Consider the following 18,652-nt stretch of genomic DNA (forward strand, 5'->3'; position numbering starts at 1 on the left):
TCTTTTGCCAGCTCGATCCACCTGGTAGCACTTTTAGTCCCCCAAGGAAAATCCAACACGAGCACAAGCAACATGTTATAGAAATCAAACTCAACATGGAAACATGAATAGTCAAATACATCTTGTATCTCAACCAAAAGCACAAAGGACAGGTCCCCTACTTACAAAGTTTATAGCAATTGCAACTGCACTGGGTATATAAGTCTATTAGGCTAACAATGTGTGTCTTGGAACCTAGACTTCTATTTTGGTCCTTGATTGTATTGGTAACCATGATTTGTGAGTTCTGAGGCTACAGACTCTATAATTGTGTTGGCCGAGACCGGGGAACAACATCAAGTAAAATGCTGTTAAAAAACATCCAAATCCAAATCAAGGAAATACCAATTGGTCCTCCAAATAATATATTAAAGACAGTCTAGTCTAGTGGACCTAGTCAATTGTCTGTTTGGTCTTATTGGTAATATAAATTATAATTTGGTCCTAAAAATTATGGTTTGGTCCTAGGGTGATGTCATGGATGATGTAAATGTCACCTTGTGGTGGCAGAAATACCCTTTTGGATAAGGACCATATATATAGTCAAAAAGTAAGAGACAATAAATCATTATCAGACTTGCTTTCTCTCTCATCTTTCCAGATCTAATCTCTCTCTTTTTCTTTCTTCTTCTTTTTCCTCCTGTTAATGGCGTCTCCATTTTTTTCTTCTATTTTTCTTCCTGCTGCTGTAAACGATGGTGATAAAAGTGAAAATCGATTTAGATATTTAGATCGGTAGTTGTGGATGATGAATACGATGATGTTGGTACTGTTGAATACGATTTTTTTAGTTTTTTTTTTCTTTTTTCTGTTGCTGTTGACGATGAAGATGATGAAGATATGTTGTTGCTGCTGCTGTTGACGATGAAGACGATGGTGTTAATCTTGATTTTGAAGATGATGATGAAGAAGATGAAGACGATGGTGTTAATCTTGATTTTCTTTTTTCGGCTGCTGTTGACGACGAAGATGATGAAGAAGATGAAGATATGTTGTTGCTGCTGCTGTTGACGATGAAGACGATGGTGTTAATCTTGATTTTGATGATGAAGAAGATGAAGAAGATAATGATCGGCAACTGCTACTGCCGTTGATGATGAAGACGGTGGTGTTTTTGAAGACGAAGATGTTGCTGTTGTTGTTGAAGACGACGAAGATGATGATGTTGTAGTTCATACCAGAAATGAACTCTGTTTTATATGGACTTCATTTATGGAATGAACTCTGTTTTTTTAGGTTTTTATATGGAGTTCATTTCTGGAATGAAGACTGTTTGTTTAGGTTGTTATATGGACTTCATTTCTGGAATGAACTCTGTTTTTTTAGGTTTTTATATGGACTTCATTTTTGGAATGAACTCTGATTTTTTAGGTTTTTGTATGGAGTTCATTTCTGGAATGAAGTCTGTTTATTTAGGTTTTTATATGGAGTTCATTTCTGGAATGAAGTCTGTTTATTTAGGTTGTTATATGGACTTCATCTATGGAATGAACTCTGTTTTTTTAGGTTTTTATATGGACTTCATTTTTGGAATGAACTCTGTTTTTTTAGGTTTTTGTATAGAGTTCATTTCTGGAATGAAGTCTGTTTATTTAGGTTTTTATATGGAGTTCATTTCTGGAATGAAGTCTGTTTATTTAGGTTGTTATATGGACTTCATTTCTGGAATGAAGTCTGTTTTTTTAGGTTTTTGTATGGAGTTCATTTCTGGAATGAAGTCTGTTTTTTTAGATTTTTGTATGGAGTTCAATTCTGGAATGAATTCTGTTTTTTTATGTTTTTTTATGGAGTTTATTTTTGGAATGAAGTTTATTTTTTTTAGGTTTTTGTATGGACTTCATTTCTGGAATGAACTGCTACAAGAAAATAAATAAAAATTAACAGGGAAAGGTATTTTTGTCAGTTTAATATTTTTAAATAATTATGCACCAAACAGTAAAGGCGTTTGGCCAAAGGACCAAATAGACATGGACCCACCTAAAAAAGGACCAAACGATATTTTCCCTTATCCAAATATACAACCCAAAAAGATTTAGTGCTTACCCAACTGGCATCCCTTAGGGGTATGGTTTCTGTATTTCTGTCTTTGTTCATCAAGTTCATCATGCTGTTGATTTCCTCGTTACAACGACTGCATACTACAACTCTGCCAGGGTTTGAATGTGAATATTGCTTATGCAGTTGAACTCTTACCTTTTTACAAAAAGAACAATCCATCTTTTGTCTCAAGGTTAATTAATTGAAGTTCCGCAAAAAGATGAAGAAGGAAAGGGTCCTCGAAGAAGAGAGTAAAGGGTAAGTGGCGATTCAGAAACCCTAAATTATTTTTAGTATGCCTTGTTTAATTTTACCGCCGAATATACTGTTAAGAAATTTTGGTCTAAACGCCGGCATGACAAATGTTGGACACCCTAACCGAACACAAAAACGAGGGCATCGCTCGGCAGTGAGGAGGCAGGAAAAAAATATAACGAGGGATCACTCTCAGCCAAGGCTTGGCATGGCGGAATTTGCTAGGCTTCCCTTGTTGGCTAACAGATTTGGAGTATCAAGAGAGGTAGCAATCGCTGCTGCTCTTTCTTGAGCACCACAATTTGTCTGAGTTGTTCTGGGATTAAAACACAAAGGTTGATTATCTGCTGGGATGTTCGAGTCTTTCAGATGATCCTCGCACCCAGGCACATTTAACTTCATGCGCACAGCGCACCATTTTGACAAGATTAAAATTTGGCCTTATAAGCTCACACTAAAAAAGAAAAAAACTAGAACAAAAAACGGGTTGCACAAATAATAATATCAAAGATATTAATAATTCTAGAAAAGGAAGTACAGTACATTGCCTAGTCTCAAAATAATTCCTTATCTGCAGCCTCAACACCCATTGTACTACAATTGCCCTGTATTACGTTTCCTTCTCGCAATGGGCCCTGGCGATTTGTACCATCAAATTTGGGTTATGTCTTGCAAAATCTTCAAAACTAGGTGAGAAGTATATTTCTTTTTTGTGGCTGAGTATTGACGTCAGGGAAGCAACTTTTAATACTTCATTCGAAAGAGTTTCTGAAAACTCCAAAATTTCGAGTGCGTTTGACGAATCTAGTAATTTTAGTATATGTTGTTCGCAATATGTTTGCAAATGTGGAATCACATACTTATCAGCTGCAAGTGTTAGGGACTGAAAATGCATGTCAAACTTTTCCTTGGCCAATTTCCCACAGTAAAGGAACTCCAAGAATGTCTCAAGCTCTTCATGATTGAATTCAGGGAGAGATATGGAGTCAATTGGTGCAGATTTGCACAGATCTGATGCTAGCATGGTTTTCAAAACTTCAGATGTGGTTGCCTGCAAGTTTTGCATATAGGAAACTGAAGAGCGTATAATAACATCATATACCAAAGGAAATGAATGAAAAGTTGCCTTATCTCAACGAATACTAACCAACAAAAATCTGTGTGCGGGTATAGAAGGTCCATTGCCAGGCTTGACTTGAATGTCTGAGTAGCTTCCCTCCCTGAATGCAACAGCTAATAAGCCAATATGTTTATTGCACTCCTCTTCTCTTTTTTTCGCTTCCTCAACCCACTTTGTAGCATTTTTAATTGTAATTCCCTGAGGAAAATCAAATGAGGCAACATGTAACAGAGACCAAACTCAACATGGCAACATATAGAAACACAAAATTTCAGTATCATCTCGATGTTGCACATAGCAACAGTTCTTTATTTATGTGTGTACTGCAACAGGGCTGGATTAGAAAAATATTTAAGCCAATTAGGTTGAAGGACCAAAACCCAAACTCTTCATAGCATTCAAGTTATGTTAGTCTCTTTAGTAAAAAAGATTACAGTGTGGAATGAACTATGTTTTTCATTTTAAAATTAGCTAATAAATCTGTGCCTTGATATCTACATGTCCTTGAATTTTGGTTCTTAGGGTATTGGTGATTCTTTGTGAACATGTAGATACTGATTCTTTGACGCAAAAGGGCAAGATATATTAAGAAAAACCCTCTCCCCACAAAGAAGTGGAGATAACAGGTAAATGGTTACAACAGCAAAAGCTGAGAACAAACAACAGAGGAAGGAAAGCAAAAACTAGTATCACGGGAAAACAGCCTGCCAATCCGAAAGTGCCGTATTAAGAGTGATGCCTCGAAAAATATAAAGACCAATAGCCCAATTATTCAGAGAGTCAATAGTTTTGCAGGTATTGCAACTATGAACCGGGTTTGAGTATATGTTTTAAAGAAGTCCATATACTTTAAAGGCCGTATATAGAGGAGGGAGTTGTATAAATTGTGACTGGAATCATAAAAACTACAAGTTAATAGGTTTAGTTCAGTGCCATGGTTAGTACCTTATATTTCATAACTAGCTAATTATTTTCAACATGCGAGCATGTTCGGATACATCACATATAAATCATGATCGCGAATAAAACAACTGTAATTTGCATCCTGATCACAACAGATTAGGAAGAAAATAGCGTCTCCAACCTACTTTTCTACTGAGAAATTAAGTTGAGAGCAATAACTCTACTCCGGTATGTGTAGCACTACTCAGTTGAGAGAGTTTGGTGTGTGATTATTAATTATGATAGGATGTACTTAAGAAATTGATCCAAATATATAACCTAAAAGATTTAGATCTTACCGATAAGGTCCCTTTTTCTTTATTTATGTTCATCAAGTTCATCATTTTATTGACTTCCTCCCCGTAACAATTCCAGCATACTCCAACTTTATCGTTTCTATAATTTCCACTAGAGCCGTATACTGAAACTGTGGTCCCATTACAAAGAGAACAATCCATTCTTGTATACTCAACGTTGCTAGAGTTTTCGTCAGGAGAAGAAGAAGTCGAAAAGGGTTCTCAAAGAAAATTGAGGTTTAGTCGTGGTTATCAACTAATCAAAGAAGACTGAGGTTTTGTGAAGAGAAAAGAGGAAAACACACAATTTTGAAGTGGTAATTTGGAAGGGGTTAGAAAGAGAAATCTTACCGATTCATAGAAAAGAAGAAAAGGGTTGTAAAGAAAGTCAATTTAGAAGCTTTCCGGGAAAATGTCTGTCTTTCCACCGAAAAAAGAAAGTGCTGAGCAATCCCCCACTACAAAAGAGAAAGAAAGAAAGCCGTAAAAAAGCCGTAAAAAAGAGAAAAAAAAAAGAAAGCCTTAAAAAAGAGAAAAAAAAAACACAAAATTGGTCATAAAGACCAAAACAAATAATTCCTGGGTGAAATAGATTTATAGCTTTTGATACCGTTTATATAACCAAAAATCAGAAATATATTGTTCAATTAGTCAATTTGGATATTTCACCAGAATATTTTTTATTAATTAACCTGAACAGACAAATATGTCCCTATCTTCTTCAAATGGATAGAGCATCTTTACTAGGTTAGTAAATGTCGGAAAAAGAAAAACAGAGTACTTTGCGATCTCAGCAAAAAAGAGAGTAAATGTCGGAAAAAGAAAAACAGAGTACTCTGCATCTTTACAGAGTAACCTCCTTCTACGTACGCATAATTACAGCCATTTCAGTTGATTATCGAGTCCAAATGATATCATCACCAGTCCACCCACTTCCAAGATAAACACTACTTCATGAATAACAACAACACCAACTTCTACTTGATCTCGATCTCAGCAAAAAACAAAATATGAAGTAACATAAAACAGAGCAATCTCAGCAAAAATCAGAGTAATCTTAGCAATATAAAACAGAGAAACATAAAACAGGGCAATCTCATAAAACTGGGTAATCTCAGAAGACAGTAGTCTCATAAAACATAGTAATCTTAGCAAAAAACAGAGTAATCTCATAAAACAAAGTAACATAAAACAGGGTATATGGATACACCATGCAACAATTGGAAAAAAACACAGAGTAATCTGCAATCTCAGCAAAAACAGAGCAATCTCCTACAAAATCTAACAAGTGAAGCAGTTATAGACAGGAAAATCAAGATTTTTCTCATACAAAATCTATATTTATGCACATGTGAAAAGAATGACAACAATACCTGTAAAAGTGCTCTCAAAGACAAACTACACCTATCATTTGTATACTTATATGTGTTTGGTCAAAGGTGGCATTTGATGTAGAACACCACAATCATGTACAACCCCTGCTTTATTGAATCTACGTTCTTCATATTTTTATCTTTCTTTCCTGTCATTTGGCATCTAAATTATAAGAATGTGAAGAATATGCAGATAAGTGATTAACGCAACAATCAGAAGTACCGTTTTATTGAAAGAAAATCAATTCAGAGTAAAGAGTACACACACAATTAAACTGTAAGCTTTAACTTTTATTAAAATAATCACAAAAACACAAACCTAACATGTGGAAGACGTAAATCAACATCAAGATTTTATCATATCTTAAGTACCGTTATATTACATTCTACAACTAGATGAAATTGGTTTCATCTTGAGTATTTTGACGAAATTAAGTTATATGAATGAGTAAACTATATGAAACTGGTTTCATCTTGAGTATTTTGACGAAAATACAATTATATATCAGTCTATAACTAGATGAAATCTGTTTCATCCTAGTATAACATGGATGAAAATAATTTCAGGTCAATCCAAAACAGGATGATATTGGTTTCATCCTAGTATAGCATGGATAAAAACAATTTCAGGTCAATCCATAACTACAACTAGATGAAATTGGTTTCATCTTGAGTATTTTGACGAAATTAAGTTATATCAATGAGTGATCTATATGAAACTAGTTTCATCCTGAGTATATCACAAACTATAACTAGATGAAACCAGTTTCATCCTAGTATAAGATGGATGAAAATATTTTTCAGGTCAATTTAAAACAGGATAATACTGGTTTCATCACAGACTATAACTAGATGAAACCAGTTTCATCCTAGTATAACATGGATGAAAATAATTTTCAGGTCAATCCAGAACAGATGAAACCAATTTCATGTTACTTTCAAACATTGATGAAATCAATTTCAAAACAAACTAATTCGCTAATTTCGTCACCACCATCATTTTTGAATGAACTTAATCATGGACATAGCCACCACTATTACTGAATCAAGTTTTATTTTACAAGGATGGTATGAAAAGAATACCTAGACTTGCTTCATTGTGGATCAAAAAGGTGACAAGGGAACTAACCAGGATGCTATGATTGCTAGGAAGAATTTCTCTAAATTTCTGTAATGTTTAAGTGATTTTATCCTGTCACGTTTTCATCTGCAACAAAATCACAAACAAACAATCGTTAAACTAACAAACACACAGATTCAAAAATCAAAAAATGGTGATTGAATTGAGAGAAGATTGGAATTTAAATTGAGAGTTGATTGAAATTAAAAAAACAAACAACCAACTATCTGAAATTGAAGGTGTCTGAGATTGAAATTAAAGAAAAAAACAGTTAGTGTTTACAACCGAAACTGATGTTTAAAGAAAATTAGGGTTGTAATTGAAATTGAAATTGAAATCCGAGTTTCAGATGAAAATCAAACCCGAACTATCCAAAATCAGATTTTCTCTTTTACCTCAATATGACCAGAAATACAAAAACGAGAACGAATAAATCAAGTACCAAAAGCTTCTTCTCCGTGAAAAACAGATTCAGTTACATCGAACTAAGATCAATTCGAAAACCCTAATTCTAATATCCAAATGGAAATTCGATTTATATATGGTTTTGCTTGGAGTTAGTATAAAGATGGAAGAGTGTATGTGTTGAAACGAAGATCTACAGGAAGATGTAGGTTTGTAATCGAAACCAAATCAGGGACTCAATTGAAGTTAAAAAGGGAGAAGATGAAGAAAGAGTGATTTTGTTCTGTAACTTTCCATTAGAGATCGATATTATCTAGAGAGGGAGAAGAAATGTGAGGGTAATTTAGTTTCTCTCCATTAAAAGATTCCTTTGGACATTTGACCCAAGCCTAATTCCTACCAGTCCATATGGCCCAGAAAACTTGTCGTTTTGGCTATATAACCCATTTTCTGAAGAAAAAAAAGGCAAATGTAGGGTATCCTCTCTCTCTACTCTCCGTAAACCGAAAAAAAGAAAAAAAAACTCTCATCTTCTTTATATTTTATGTTGATATTCCTGGATTTTGATCTGTTTTTTCGGATTTTCTAGGAAGATCAAGGTTAGTCTCCCTAGTTTGTATAGATTCTAATAAAACAAATTGTTGTTCCAACAATTTTCTAGGGTTTTTTATTTTATTTATTTCTGATCAATCAGATGGTTTATGTATGCTATCTTGATTTCTTATTATATGTTTGTATAACAATTTCATATAGCCTTCACTGTGATTCAATCGATTATTACAATCGTCTCAAATACATCTTCGAGGACTATTCACATTGGATTGACGTTGATTTACATTACTGTGAAGATCCATGGCTACCGGATGTGATCGCGTTTTCGATACACAACGCATATTACTCCTCTATTATAGGAGAATCAAATCTTAAAGAAGAAGATAAATTTGTTCCCAATGAAGAAAAACAATTCAAATGGTGGAATCAGAAATTTCACACCATCCCTCAAATTTCCTCGACGAACTACATGAATTTAGTACTTTTGTTGTATTTCAGAATACATAGATTTTGTATTTGTCCATGTATTTGAACTAAGATGTATTGGATGCTTGTAAGAATCCTTATGAATATATGAAATTGGAAGCATTTGCTCCTGTTACTTCAAAAAAAAAGGAAATTAGGGAAATCCCATGTGATTAAGAATAGAAAAAATGAAAATTGATGAGTCAGGTGAGGTGGATAAGAAAAAGTTTCCCTAATGGGTACTTAAAGCAAATATGTGATGTAATAGCATTATAGCGGAGCGATCCTAGGATGACCATCGATATAACGACCCTATTTTCGAATTCATCTTTCGGCAATTCACAATTCCCGGACAAAAAAAACTCCTTGAAAACTGACAAGATATCAAGGATGTTGATAATTCCAGAGAAATACTATATTTCTTAATGTCAAAATAATTTTGTATCTTCAGCTTCAACACCAAGTGTTTACCTCTTCAGAACCTAACACCATTTTCCCAACAAATTAAGTTTCATACAAAATCATGTAAACTACTACTCGTATTACGCTTCGACGAAGCCCCTCTCTCGATAAACAATTCGAAAAACATGTTCATCGATTGAATGTCTCAAGTCTTTTTTGTGCCTAGGCATATTTTAACATCGTGCACCTTTCTAACAAGATTTTTTTTTGTTAGCCTATACTAAAAAATGTTGAGATTATTAGTCCCACGTAGTACCGGAAGTCTAAAATCCTTCGATTTATAAGCCTTGGACAATCTTAACCTTGCAAGCCAGTTTTCGAGGTTAATTAAGGGAATTTTTTTTGCTGTCGCAGTGCGAGTCTTTTTGAGTTAGCAGATTAATGGTCGTCAGATTTACCAAGATATAATGTCATGTAACTGTGAGTTAACCGCAGTTATCCACCAAATATTTGACTTATTTTCGTATTTTATAGGGATATTCCGTTTCCTATCTATATTTTGTTTTTGCTAAATAATGCTCGTGTCTTGAAAATTCTCAATCAAGCTCTTCTTGTAAGAGCGGCTTGGATAATTTGTATGAACTCAGTGGAGAAATGGGTTAAGGCTATACGGTCAAAATACTTCCCTGACACCAGTATTCATGCAAATATCAAAACCAACTGCTCATGGGTTTGGAAGGGAATTCAGAAACAACTTACCTTCATAAAGCAACACTGCAGATGGAGATTAGGAAGGGGTAATAAGATCAAGATTTGGCTTGATGTTTGGATACCTGGAATGAGTAAACCACCAACACCAAAGCATGGAGTGACAGATAGTGAACAATATATATGGGTCATGGATCTCTTCTTACAAGATAGCAGCCAGTGGAATAGTGAACTCCTTCATCACCTGTTTGACAGTAATGTTGTTGATCTGATTCTGAATTTGCGAATACCAACTGCAGCAGAAGACAAACTCATCTGGAGTCTGATACATAATGGATTTTTCACTCTTAAATCTGCATACAACAAGCTGCACGAGCTAAGTCTGGGTAATCTGCAAACTTTCGATAAGATACCAAATTCTACCATCACTTGGAAGAAGTTATGGAATGTAAAGACTTGGCCTAGAGTAAAACATTTCTGGTGGAAATGTCTCACAGATTCTCTACCCACCAAAGTCAGGCTTGCAAGGAATCGTGGATATACAAACTGTCTATGCCCTTTATGCAACCAGTATGATGAATCACTCATGCATATACTCTTTTACTACCCTTTTTCGAGAGCTGTATGGATGCAGATTCCTGGTGCCACTGGTATATTAACAGGGAATCACAATAGCATTTATGACATGTTTGAAAGTTGGATGATACAACCTCAACATCAGCTGAACACTGCAATGATTGTTTCCTGGTCAATCTGGAATGAGAGATGTGAAGTCCAGTTTCAGGGAAAAACAGCTGATCTGATACTGGTCGCAAAAAAGGCTATATCCTTTTCTAATTACATTCAGAAGCTTAACTATAGTGTCTCAGTTACTACTAATATAGGTTTATCTATTAGGAAGGTGTTACCAAAGTGGACACCACTAGCTTACCCATTTTATGACTCTTAACTTTGATGCTTCATATGATGCTACTACAAGACTAACTGGAATTTCCATTGTTGTACGTGATTTTGCAGGAAGATGGAAGGGTTACAAATCCAAATGCTATGTAGGAATAAAGAGCTCGGAACAAGCAGAGTGCCTGGCTTTTCTTGATGCAATTAGATGGGGTGTAAAGCTTCAATATACACACATAGTCTTCGAAACGGATCTGCAAGAAATCGATAGCTACATCAATCATCACACTCCAGCTGTTTCTTGGGAAAATGAAGACATTTTGTTGGATGCCGTTGATAGTCTAAAATATATCCCACAATGGGATTGTAAGTTCGTGTTTAGAAGTTGTAATAAACCTGCAGACAAACTAGCTAAGTTTTGTAGGCATAATGGTATTACTAGAGAGTGGCTCACTGAGACTCCTAGAGTCATAGAGAGATATCTTTTGTCAAACTTGGAATCGGTTTCTTAGTCAATAAAAAAATTTTGGCATAAAAAAAAAAATACTGCTCGAGATATGTTATTTGTTGCTATTTTTGAATTAGTAGATTAATGGCCGTCAGATTTACCAAGATATAATGTCATGTAACTGTGAGTTAACCGCAGTTATCCACCAAATATTTGACTTATTTTCGTATTTTATAGGGATATTCTGTTTCCTATATATATTTTGTTTTTGCCAAATACTGCTCGAGCTGTGTTATTTGTTGCTATCAGATAACGAAACTCCATTTTTTCGGAACCTAGAAAATTACTCCAGCTTGATGATGTTGTTGGGAATGATGATGATGATTGTTGCTAATTAATGGTATTGATGTTGGTGTTAATCGTGATGGTAATAACCGTTAATGAGTATGAAACGATGAAGTTGTAGACCATGAACACCATATATTTCGAGTTGGACCTTGATTGGCTCAGCCATGATGATTCCAAGGCTGAGATGTTCTTGGTTGGTGAGGAAAATAAGGTCAGAGAAGTTCAAGTTAAATAGTGTTCTACTGGATATGGAGGTACTGATCGATGATCATGATGATAATACTTAGGTTTTTATATAAATATAATCTTCACAGCATAAACCATTAATTTGATACTAGAGTTTATGCCCGTGTTACGCATCGGGCGGATCCCCAAACCATATCCACCATCATTGGTTCCATGTTGCTGCGCATCGAACATCTTTTTTTTTTAATTATATTTTTGATTCGGTGAAGTTCGTCTTCGGCTTTACCTCGCCCCGTGGCTTTGAATTTTTGATCTTGTGGACCTTGACTTCGCCTCGCCTCGTTCCGATACATACTTATCTTTTCCTTTTAACCATATTTTTGATTTGGTAAAGCTCGGCTTCGGCTTCCCCTCACCTCGTCCTGTCCTTTAGAAATTTTGATTTTGTGTGGCTCGACTTCACCTCGCCTCGTCCCTATACATGCTTAGGATTTTTGATTTGTTGTAGCATGGGCTAGCCCCACCCAACAAAATGATGATGCACTTATGGTTGAAAGTTTGTATGGGGCGTAGCCCGATCCCCGATCCTTACGCTAATTAGAATTGTTAAGTGCCTCATGTCGCTGTTTACTACATTATACTGACTTCTCTACTTTCACTTTTCCGATTGTAACCTGCTTGTCAGTAATCTAAACCTATGCAGTCGTAAAGGCAAAATCCATTTTTCATGAATCTCAAAATAATGTGCAGCTCATTGAACTATGTCCATGTAAAAACTAAGTCAGTACCGTGTATGCGGCAATAAATCTCTTATCCATGTCAAATTGAATCACGACTTGAATGTAAAATTAAATTCCTCTTAGGTTGAGTACATATGTTAAACAACTCCCTAACTAAAGGTTTTATTTGGAGTCCCCTTGTGCCATTGCCTCACATACATCCGAAAGTTAAAAACAGGGCAAATCATATTTTTTTGAACAATATATATATATAAACAAAAAGGACAGTAATGCAATTAATGATTCGGAACTGTCTTATCGACTTATTTAATACTACGGCTCCCAAGTAAATAAAAAACTAAGCAATAGAAGATTTCGAAATGCCAAAAATATCCGCAAATGGAAAAGGGTATAAATAGGCTTACAACATGTAGGTGTACACCAAGTGACTCATCTTTAATATCAACTGTACTTGTTGAAGTGTGCTCCAGTCATCTATGGAAAAGACTTGATTAGTTCCATCAGTATAACAAAGTCTAGGTGAAACAGTATCTTGTTGTTGCAAGAGCACTACTCTCCAACCCTCAACAGTACTACCACCATCAACTTCTCCTCTTGGTTATTTATTACTCAAAGCTGCGATATAGTGATTAATAATTGAGCAATGTATATACCATGTACCTTATTTTCTTAATATATTTAAGTAATTAACTACGTAAGGATACATATTGAACAACCAAACTTATAATGGGGTTTAGTTGTGCCTCAATCCATACCTGCTGGTATATTCATCCCCATGCTAAAATAGTATGCTAAGGAATTCCAGTGAGACAGTGTCAGATTATAAATTGAAAATAAAGATTATATTTGATATCAATACTCAAAAATAGACTCTACATATTAAGAAGACACACCTGAAAAAGGTTTGTTGAGAATGTTAATAACCTTCAGGATAATAGATAGACTTCCAGCATTAAGCAAAATATCACATAGATTTGTAACCCAAAGCGTCGGCAATTCGTAAATGCCAACAACTGGCCGTCATATTTTCTAACCTGGAAGAAAACACCCGCGTAAAGCTAGCTCTAGATTTCCATCATCACTCACGATAACATCATAAACAGTGATTAACTTTTCTCCACCCCCTCGAACATGAAGACATCAAGTTCACCACAATCAAATGCTAATGAAACTCAATTGAACAAATAATAAATTACTATCGCGAAACATAAGTTCTGCAATCCATTCTCTTAAACACAAAATACAATCCAAGTAAGTGAATCACATGAGAATACAAATAAAACTTACCATAATTACTTTAGATAAAACTGACAGTGCATGTAAGTCACTGCTCCGCGAGTTATTATCCTATCCTGAAAGTGAAAATTATACCCCGTCACCCCGGAAAAAATCAAATCACTAAAAATCCATGTAAAAAATTCGCAAGAAACAAATAGAGCAATAAAGAATAGGTTAAGGTTTACCATAGATGATAGGATTTTGTTATTTATCCAGAGCAAAATCTTTAGTAAAGTCCCGGTATCTGCAAAAGAATATTATCATGGTGTGATGGAATTCAGTTAAAGATAATAATTGAAAGATAAAAGACTACATGATATATTGGATGTTCATCATAAGACATATTATTTTATTTAGAAAGCTCATCAACTGCCCGGTCAAACTGATGAATCGCAGCATAAAACTGAATGAAAAAATCCAATTAAGAAGCATAAAAAGCTTACCTGGATAAAACCCTAGGGATTCACTGATAGCTTCTGCTTCAAATCCTATAATCTTCAACCGCGAAAACTCGAGAGAAGTATAATTTAGGGAGGAAGAGAGGCGGTAAACGATTGGGTTAGGAATTCCTTTTCTTTTTTTGTGTGTGTCAACGATTTCCTTTCTTTACAAAAATTCCTTTTCAGAGTTTCACGTTTCAAGAGTTTCACGTTTTTTGTTTCTTATTTATTTAACGGTTTGGATGTGAGTTCTGTCCACCCTTACTAAAGTAGAATTAAATATATGTGTAAATGCGGTGTAACTAAATAATTCAAGTTTAAATTCTAACATAAGTATTGTCTACCTATTTTTTTTCAACACTGTTACTAACAGACAGTTAAGTATTTGATGTATCCAGATTGTAACCAAATTTTAATCATTCCAACTAATGAAGTTATGTCAAGTGTCCTCACCATAACTTCTGCATTAGAAAAGGCCTTTCTAGATCAATAAGAAGCGAGGGTTTCATCACCGTTTAATGTGAGAGCTTTATTTGTCACGGCCTTTAAGAGAGAAGACGAGCATGGATTAATTTTATACCTCATTAAAACGAGAAAAAACAAACAGAAACCATGTTTCATAAGATAAACAAGAACATCAAGATAGTACGTAGGTAAATATTGATATGCTTAGCCGAATGAAGTTACGAAAGCAAGCTGAGAAATTTTAGTTGGTTGCTTTATTTGATGTCGAGAAACAAATACCGGATGATAACGGATTATGAAGATTGGAAGAGTTAATAATGTAAAGTGAGATAACCGCAGTTAAGTCTAAGGTTAGGTGACGTCACATCTTTCTATATCCTAGGGTCATTAATCGACTAGTTCAAAATAGGCTCTCGCGAGAGAAATTTTCATCCTTAATTAAGCTCATGAACTTTAATATCAACGAGATTGTTACAAAAAACAAAAAAGATTGCCTATCGTCAATAATGATCATCAATCAAAAAGAGGACCAAGAAGATCATCATCATCAATATGTACCGGTGTTTCCTTCTGGCTATGAGCCCTGACGATATGTACCATCAAATGCGGGTTCCGTCTTACAGTGGCGGAACTTGAAATTTAACTTGGGGATGGTTTAAGTCCATTAATTCGGCTTATTTTTATCAGCCCAAGTAAAATAGGTAGTTAAAAAAAGAGTTTTGGGGCTTTTAGGGCTGGCTTAAGCCATCCCTAGTTTGGGCATAGTTCCGCCCCTGCCGTCTTACAAATTCTTCAAAACCAGGTGAGAAATATATCTCTTTTGTGTGGCTGAGTATCGACTCCAAGGCAGCAACTTTTATTATATCATTCGAACAGATTTCATAGGCTTCCAGAATTTTGAGAGCGTTTGACGAATTTAGTAATGTTCGGACATGTTGTTCATAATACCTTTGTAAATGTGGAACCACGTACTTATCAGCTGCAAGTAAGAGGGAGTAAAAATGCTTTTCAAACTTTTCCTTGGACAATTTCCCACAGTAAAGAAACTCCTAGAATGTCTCAAGCTCTTCATGATTGAATTCAGGGAGAGATACGGAGTCGATCGGTGCAGATTTGCACACATCTGATTCCAGCATGGTTTTGAAAACTTCTGATCTGGTTGCCTGCAGTTTTTGCGTATAGGAAGATGAAGATTGAATCATGTATCTCAGGGAAATGAATACAAATTTATCATATCATAACTAGGAAACTTTCCTGATTGGTAATATGTACATATACTATCCAGCAAAAATCTGTGCGCAGGTACAGAAGGTCCACTGCCAGGCTTGACTTGAATATCTGAGTAGCTTCCCTCCCTAAATGCAACAGCTAATCCGCCAGCATAACTAATCCATCCTTCTGTTTTTTTGGCTTCCTCGATCCACTTTGTAGCATCTTTAGTCTCCTAAGGAAAATCCAACAACTCAACATGTTACAGTGATCGAACTCAGCATGGGGACATGTAGAAACACGAATGGTCAGTATCATCTCGATGTAGCACACGGCTAGAAAATATTTATTTATATGTACTATAATTGAGCTAGATGCAATTAGGCTGAAGAACCCAAAAACTCCTCATAGCTTTCAAGTCAAGTTAGGTCTCTTTAGCTAACAGATCATGCATAATCACCCATAAATCAACTTCAGTATGGATCCTGATCAAGTACATATACCAAATATAAACACAACTTGAACTATTTCCTCCTAAGCAAGAAACTAGCGGCTCCAACCTACTTTTCTACCGAAAAATTAAGATAAAACCCGAGAGAGTGTGGTGTGTGATTATCATTCCATGTACTTAAAAAATTAATCCATATAATAACCTAAAAGATCTAGTGCTTACCCATTTGGTGCCCGCCGTATTGGTGCTTTCTATTTTGTCTTTTTTCATCAAGTTCATCATGTTATCGACTTCCCCATAACAACTAACACATATTGCAACGCCTTGTGAATATCTATTATAATCATATGCCTCAACTTGGCACCCTTTACAAAAAGAACAAACCACCATTCTTGTCTGCTCGACGTTGCTTGAGTTTTCGTAGGAAGAAGAAGTTCAAAAGGGTTTCTCACACCCAACCATCACAGACTTACAGGGCACATCATCGTTCAGGCTAAGGATAATCAGTTCAAAAGGGTTTCTAATCAGTTTATCTCTATTGTGCAGCATCCTTCAGTTCTTTCCTGGATCCAGACTTGGCATCTCAAGGATTTTAACATAAATATTAAACAAACACCTCAGGCTGTGCATTTGGCTCTCTGCATAATGCACTTTATTTGGAAGCATAGATGTAGGGCTATTTTTAGTAATATAACACCCAACCATCACACATTCATACATCAGATAAACTCTTACAGGGCACATCATCATTTAGATACCTTTTTTGTTGGTCATGGTCAGTCTCATAGGCATAACTACATCTTGCTTTGCCTTGGGAACCTCCACCTTTTCAGTTCTTAAAGATAAATATTGATGCTTCGTATAATTCTGAATCCTTGTTAGTTGGTATTGGAATTATAATTAGAAATTCTACAGGGCATATGTCATGGGAAGGGGAACACTTAAAAGAGCTATAAATATCCAGCAAGCTGAAGCCTGGGCTTTGTTAGAGGCTATGCAAATAACAGCAACAAATGGTTGGTCCAAGGTCATTTTCGAAACGGATAATCTGAGTATCAGTTCCTTTTTACAGCATCAAACCAGTATTTTCAGTGGCAATGTTTGCCTCTTCTTAGAAACTGTGTTAACATGTGTAATAGTTATCCTGTTTGGTCTTGTGAGTTTGTTTATAGGTCTTGTAATAAAGCTGCAGATGCATTAGCAAAGGCAACTCGTAAACATAATTTATGTGGGGATTAATGATGTTGCCCACCTGACTTTCTAATTCGTTACATAAATCATGATGTAAGAAACCTGCTTGTGTAATTCGAAGTAGAACATTCTTGAGGGTTTTTTTTTTGATACGCGAAAGCCGGACCCAGGCCCCTATCCGAACCCAGCTAGTTGGACTGGCCCCACTGCCAAACCCAACACCGATGAACCCACTATACAACTAATTTAGTACAAACCTTTACGGCGGTTGGGATTGAACCCCTGACTTCCTCCTTACTGGAGTTGATGGGATACCACTGAGCTATGCTCTTGGACCCAAACATTCTTGAGGGTTAGTCGTGGCTATCTAGTAGTCAAAAACTGTTGTAGCTTGTAGAGCCTTTAGCCCATGTCTGCGGCCCATATAATGTAAGTAAAACTTACCTGATAGAGTCATAACAGAGGCTAAGTGCTTAGCATGATATATTGGACCAAATATTTTATCCTCAGTGAATTTGTTAGCTAGAAACAACTCAACGACGATGTAGCGTCATTGGAATGGTATAACGAATATAATCATACCCTTAAAGGAAACCATAGACCTGAGTTTGTTTTATCACTGTTGGCGAAGCCAGACATTAGATCATAAGGGGACTAAAAAATATTTTTATATATATAGTGGACTAAATTTAAAACTTAAATTGACAAAAATATAAAGAAGACACAATTGAGGGATACTCAAAATTAAATGAGGTTGTATTTTGATTAAGGGGTCCTCTTTTTTTAGGTGTGAAATAACCATATTATCTTTACCCTAATAAAAATTAAAAAGAAAAACTAAAAAACTATTTTTTTTTACTATCCCCCTTCACTTTTCTTCTCCACCAAAAAAATCACATAAATTATGATGAATGATTTTTGATTTAGGTTATCAAAAAAATCATTTTGAGCGACGCAAATTATGATAATCAAAATGATTTGAATCAAAACCATTTAGATTATCAAAATAAGTCGAAATTTTATTTAAATACAAAAAAAAGAATTTAAATTTCAATAGCAGGTTAACAGTCGGTATTGTTTTTTCGGATGAATACAATACCTTAAGTCGGTCGGTATTGTTTTGTCAGACGAATACAATGCCGACTGTGGCTCTGTAAATGCAAAATTGGATTGACTTAGTGTTTGAATTGGGATTTGATTTGGAGATTTTCATAGATGAAAGTTTGATTGTCTAAAAAAGGTTGCAATTAGGAGTCATTAAAATTCAATTTATGCACCTTTTCAT

At 35.2% G+C, this 18,652-nt stretch overlaps 2 protein-coding genes across 2 annotated transcripts; one reads left to right on the plus strand and one right to left on the minus strand.

Annotated features, from left to right (window-relative positions):
• Positions 1-2,778: 2,778 nt before the first annotated feature.
• On the minus strand, positions 2,779-5,078 carry LOC113323555 (BTB/POZ domain-containing protein At1g01640-like). The gene is made up of 3 exons (XM_026571873.1): positions 4,693-5,078; positions 3,479-3,649; positions 2,779-3,382 (listed from the first exon to the last, which is right to left on the minus strand). The coding sequence occupies exons 1-3, from the start codon at positions 4,849-4,851 to the stop codon at positions 2,942-2,944; spliced, it is 771 nt and encodes a 256-aa protein (XP_026427658.1). The 5' UTR covers positions 4,852-5,078; the 3' UTR covers positions 2,779-2,941.
• A 4,565-nt stretch (positions 5,079-9,643) lies between these two features.
• LOC113324157 lies at positions 9,644-11,123 on the plus strand. Its single transcript, XM_026572485.1, has 2 exons — positions 9,644-10,598; positions 10,732-11,123. Exons 1-2 carry the CDS (start codon positions 9,644-9,646, stop codon positions 11,121-11,123), a joined length of 1,347 nt encoding a protein of 448 aa, XP_026428270.1.
• Positions 11,124-18,652: the final 7,529 nt, after the last annotated feature.

Source organism: Papaver somniferum, chromosome 11 (genome assembly GCF_003573695.1).
Source record: "Papaver somniferum cultivar HN1 chromosome 11, ASM357369v1, whole genome shotgun sequence".
NCBI lineage: Eukaryota > Viridiplantae > Streptophyta > Magnoliopsida > Ranunculales > Papaveraceae > Papaver > Papaver somniferum.

Excerpts from the sequence above, each read along its gene's own strand:
- LOC113323555 (XM_026571873.1), bottom strand. The coding sequence starts at position 4,851 with ATGGATTGTTCTCTTTGTAATGGGACCACAGTTTCAGTATACGGCTCT. Across the intron at positions 3,650-4,692 it reads AAGAAAAAGGGACCTTATCG|GGAATTACAATTAAAAATGC; the intron begins GTAAGATCTAAA and ends GATTTTCCTCAG. Across the intron at positions 3,383-3,478 it reads CCGCACACAGATTTTTGTTG|GCAACCACATCTGAAGTTTT; the intron begins GTTAGTATTCGT and ends CAAAACTTGCAG.
- LOC113324157 (XM_026572485.1), top strand. The coding sequence starts at position 9,644 with ATGAACTCAGTGGAGAAATGGGTTAAGGCTATACGGTCAAAATACTTC. Across the intron at positions 10,599-10,731 it reads CTCAGTTACTACTAATATAG|GAAGATGGAAGGGTTACAAA; the intron begins GTTTATCTATTA and ends GTGATTTTGCAG.